At 50.4% G+C, this 3,853-nt stretch overlaps 1 protein-coding gene across 1 annotated transcript; it reads right to left on the reverse strand.

The window, feature by feature from the left end:
- Positions 1 to 373: 373 nt before the first annotated feature.
- On the reverse strand, positions 374 to 2,665 carry LOC108924048 (insulinoma-associated protein 2-like). Its single transcript, XM_018735161.2, has one exon. It carries the CDS (start codon positions 2,215 to 2,217, stop codon positions 853 to 855), a length of 1,365 nt encoding a protein of 454 aa, XP_018590677.2. The 5' UTR covers positions 2,218 to 2,665; the 3' UTR covers positions 374 to 852.
- Positions 2,666 to 3,853: the final 1,188 nt, after the last annotated feature.

A 3,853-nucleotide genomic window follows, 5' to 3' on the forward strand; every position in this document is an offset into this window, starting at 1 on the left:
TACACACACACACACACACACACACATTTTCTGAACCGCTTGTCCCATAGCTATAATATTTACTAAATAACCAGATAAATAATATGGAACATTTTTCTCAAATACACTTAAACATGGGACAGTGATTTACTTTGAACAACAAGGTATAACAAATATACTTGATGTGGTGAGTGTATGTATTTGACAATGTTTCTATAAGCAGTTTCTGTTTTTGCACATTTGTCCTTTATCATCCAATAGTTAACTTTAGCTGTCTGACTCCTTTTTCAAGGTCACTTACAACACTAGATAACCAACTTTACAATGATTTTATCCACTTACAGAGCAAGCTCTCCAGATAATTAACTTTATAGTGATTTACCAGTTGATGTAGAGAGGTATTCTTACTGCGGCCGCACAGTGGCACAGTAGGCAGCACTGCTGCCTCTCACAGCACCTGGGCTGTAGTGTAATGTCGTTTTTCAGTCCGGCGCAGTCTGTGCACGTTATCTCCATGTTTGCGTGGGTTTTTTCCTGGTGCTCTAGTTTCCTCCCACACTCCAAAAACGAGAAGTGGCCATGCTAAAGTTGCTTGTAGTGTGTGCAGCTACCCCGCAATGCCCTGGCATCTCATCCAGGGTGTACCCTATGCAGCCTTGTGCCCTGCACTTCTAGAGGACCCACATGACCCTGACTTGGATAAGGAGTTACAGAAGGTGAGGCACTATAGGAGTTCATGGAGGGTAGCGGGATTTGAACCAAAGACGTTTTGATTGGAGAGTGATAGCCGTAACTGCTACACCACCTGCAGCTCCAAGTCATTCACTTTGGAATTCACAACTAGTAGCTATTTATGTGCCTCCTTCAAAGCCATTAACAGAGAAAAAAGGGCTCCTTCAGATGGGGGGCACCCAGGCTTGCCAGCACGCCGGCGCTCCTCGCGTGAAGAGCGCGCGCTCCTTCTGCCTCCACGTGCCACACGACATGCCCATCTCGCACGTCCGCCGAGGGAAAACGGAGCTCGCAAAACTGACAGGGAAAAGAGATGTTCTCACTCTCAGCCCCATAATAAGTGTAGGCGCTTGGAGCGTTCCGGGTGGCCGCGTGCTGCTGCAGAGTCGCGCGCGCTCGGAAGGACCCGCTGTCCGAGCGTTTCTCGTGCGTCTCCCGTCTCTCTGCGTGACAGATCACGCGGGGACCAGCGACCGCAATGGCTCTTTCGGAGCGGTCCGCCAGCAGCGCGCAGTTTTCTGCCACGCACGTGTCCCTGTCCCATGGTTTGCATGGCTCATCTGGCCCGCGAATGTCTTGGTGCTGAATCCACCCCAGAGAGCTGTCCGGGTGCTGATGGTGGACAGGCATGATAATCCCTCTCGCGTGTTTCTTCCCCTCGGCAGAGGGATCGTGTGCAGCCGGACGCGACGTCCTCTTACTCTCGTACCCGCGGGGCTCCTCGTTTCTCGCGAGGCGAGGCTTGTGCCACCTGCGGTGCGACGCTAGGTTGGCAGGGCAACTGAACACCTTGTCGCACTCGGCGCAGCGGTAGTCCACGCGCGCTATGCGCGAGCACCTGTGCTGCGCGAGGGACAGCGGGTCCGGATACTCGACTTTGCACAGCTGGCAGATGAACTCAGCCAGCGGCTGCTTCCCAGCCCCGGACACGCGTGTTTTCCAGTCTCTTGTCCTCTTCGCCTTGAGGTGCAACGCAGGCGCGCTCACGAAGTGCTCTGTGACGCGCAGCTTCGCGGCCGCCGTGGGCTTCACAGAGAGCGGACTCACTTCCCTCGAGGCGCAGTTCGTGCGTCTTACCGCACACTGGTGGCAGGGGAGCTGAAGGGCTCCATCGCCAGCTTCCATGAAAGAGGAGAGGTGTGCGTGGGGACGCGCCTGGCGTCTCTCCACTGAAGGTGCGCGCGCGCTCGGCTGGAAGCTGCGGTCCGCTTGTCCTGCCGCGGCCACGGACTCATCCCCAGGGCCGGCAAGCGTGTCTGCTCGCTCCGGTGCACGTTCGGCCTCGAGTGTGTGTGTGTGTTGGGATTCCGCACGAAACTTGGCCCCCAGCGGTTCTGTCACACTTGCACTCATAGCGGCGTCGGGTCGCGCAGAACTGGACTCGCTGCCCGGGAACGGACCTCGCGAGAAGCGTTCCCCATTCGGCCTTTTTCTCCCAGCGTGGGGAAGTGCAGACAACGGCGTCGATACACATCGGCTCCTTTTCACTAAAAATCCCTTCGGCATCTTCTGATGCTCGAGCTGCTCCGTCCACTTTCTTAGAAGCTCCAAATAGCAGTGAATGAAGAAGTGGCTGCGCGGGAGGGGGGTAACAGCACAGCTCGAGGAAAGTGGAATGTCACGTCACACATGAAATATGATTTCAGGGCAAAGAAAATAAATTAAATATATACATATATGTATATTTATGTATATAGAGAGCAGATTCTTTTGTGGAGGCTCTACGCCAATCACTGCAAAAAAAGACCGGGAGGGGCGAACTGGGATAAGTCAGTTTACTGCTCCGCAATAAATCGCTTTAACATTAAAATTATTTGTTGTTTTACAGAAACCTCATGTGTATCATTTTCGCCCAGTCATGATGGGGGGTATTCAAGAACCTTCATAATTTACAGTTTTTTTGCATAACTCCTTTGAGTCGCACCGCTACTACTGTCCACAGCAGTTCCGTCCCGGCGCATGCCATCTGAAAATCACTGAAATTCCGTTATTATTATTATTATTATTATTATTATTATTACTTCATTCGTACAAACTTGCGTTGGGCTTCAAGCCCAAAACTGTTTATGGCGCGTGTTGGGCGTCTGAAATCGACAGCCATAGTGATAGTATTCACTGGCCTCACTGACCCAGAATGAATGAACTTCTGATGCAAATTTTAGTCATTAAAGAAGTGGTGGTTTTGTTTCATTCGTTTTATTACAACTTGCTATATATACTGCATTTTTGCTACTATTGTATATTGTACTGAATACTTGTTACACTTTGCGCTCTATATTGCACTATATTCTGTACTTATTATAGAGCTCTTAACCACTGCGCCACCTACTGCTTTCGTACATAAGATAAAAGTGTGTAGTTTAAAATGTATTTCCATTTCCAAAGATCAGCCTTAGTGTCATTCCCATATTCTGTCTTGTCACTGTCATTCTGTCTGTACTGTGGAAGTTTCTGTCACCAAGTCAAATTCCTTGTATGTGTGAACATACTTGGCAATAAAGCTCATTCTGATTCTGATTCTGATGGATCAAACAATAGTTTAAGTAGCATTAATATAAGCTGTGTGGATGAAAGCCTCCTTCGCAGAGTAAAAAGTTTATTCTACTGCGGTTTGACACTGCATGATTTGTGCAGTTCCAGTTCATGTGTTTTGTGGGATTTGTCAAGCAATAATATTTGAAGGTTACAAGAAGGAAACAAAAAGAGAAACGGTATGTCCCTTGAAATACGATTGGACACGTGGAGAGGTCATGACATGATATGCCCGAACACTCACATTTGGCCATTGTTCCAATCCTTTCCACAGGAGGAAGAAGGAAGGACACATGCGCCACGTGGACAGTATCGCTGCACATCACATTAGTGGGACCGGGACGTTTCTCCATCTGCTCTGGTGGCCGACAGCCCGAACCTGGGACTGCGGCCCCTCTCTATCTCTCCTGGCAGCATGCAGGTGGTGCTCGGAGCGGCATTGGGGTGGGGGCGGGGGGTCGGGACTGAGTCTGGACTGGCCTGGGGGGGCGCTCTGGGGCCCATCAGTAGGGTGCACAGTCCTGGGGAGGCTGGGGATGTTGATAAGACATGTGGTGGGGGGGGTCACATATTTCTGATGGCCAGGCTGTGTGTTGCTAATGAACTTCAG

The sequence above is a fragment of the Scleropages formosus genome, chromosome 1, assembly GCF_900964775.1.
Source record: "Scleropages formosus chromosome 1, fSclFor1.1, whole genome shotgun sequence".
Taxonomy (NCBI): Eukaryota; Metazoa; Chordata; class Actinopteri; order Osteoglossiformes; family Osteoglossidae; genus Scleropages; species Scleropages formosus.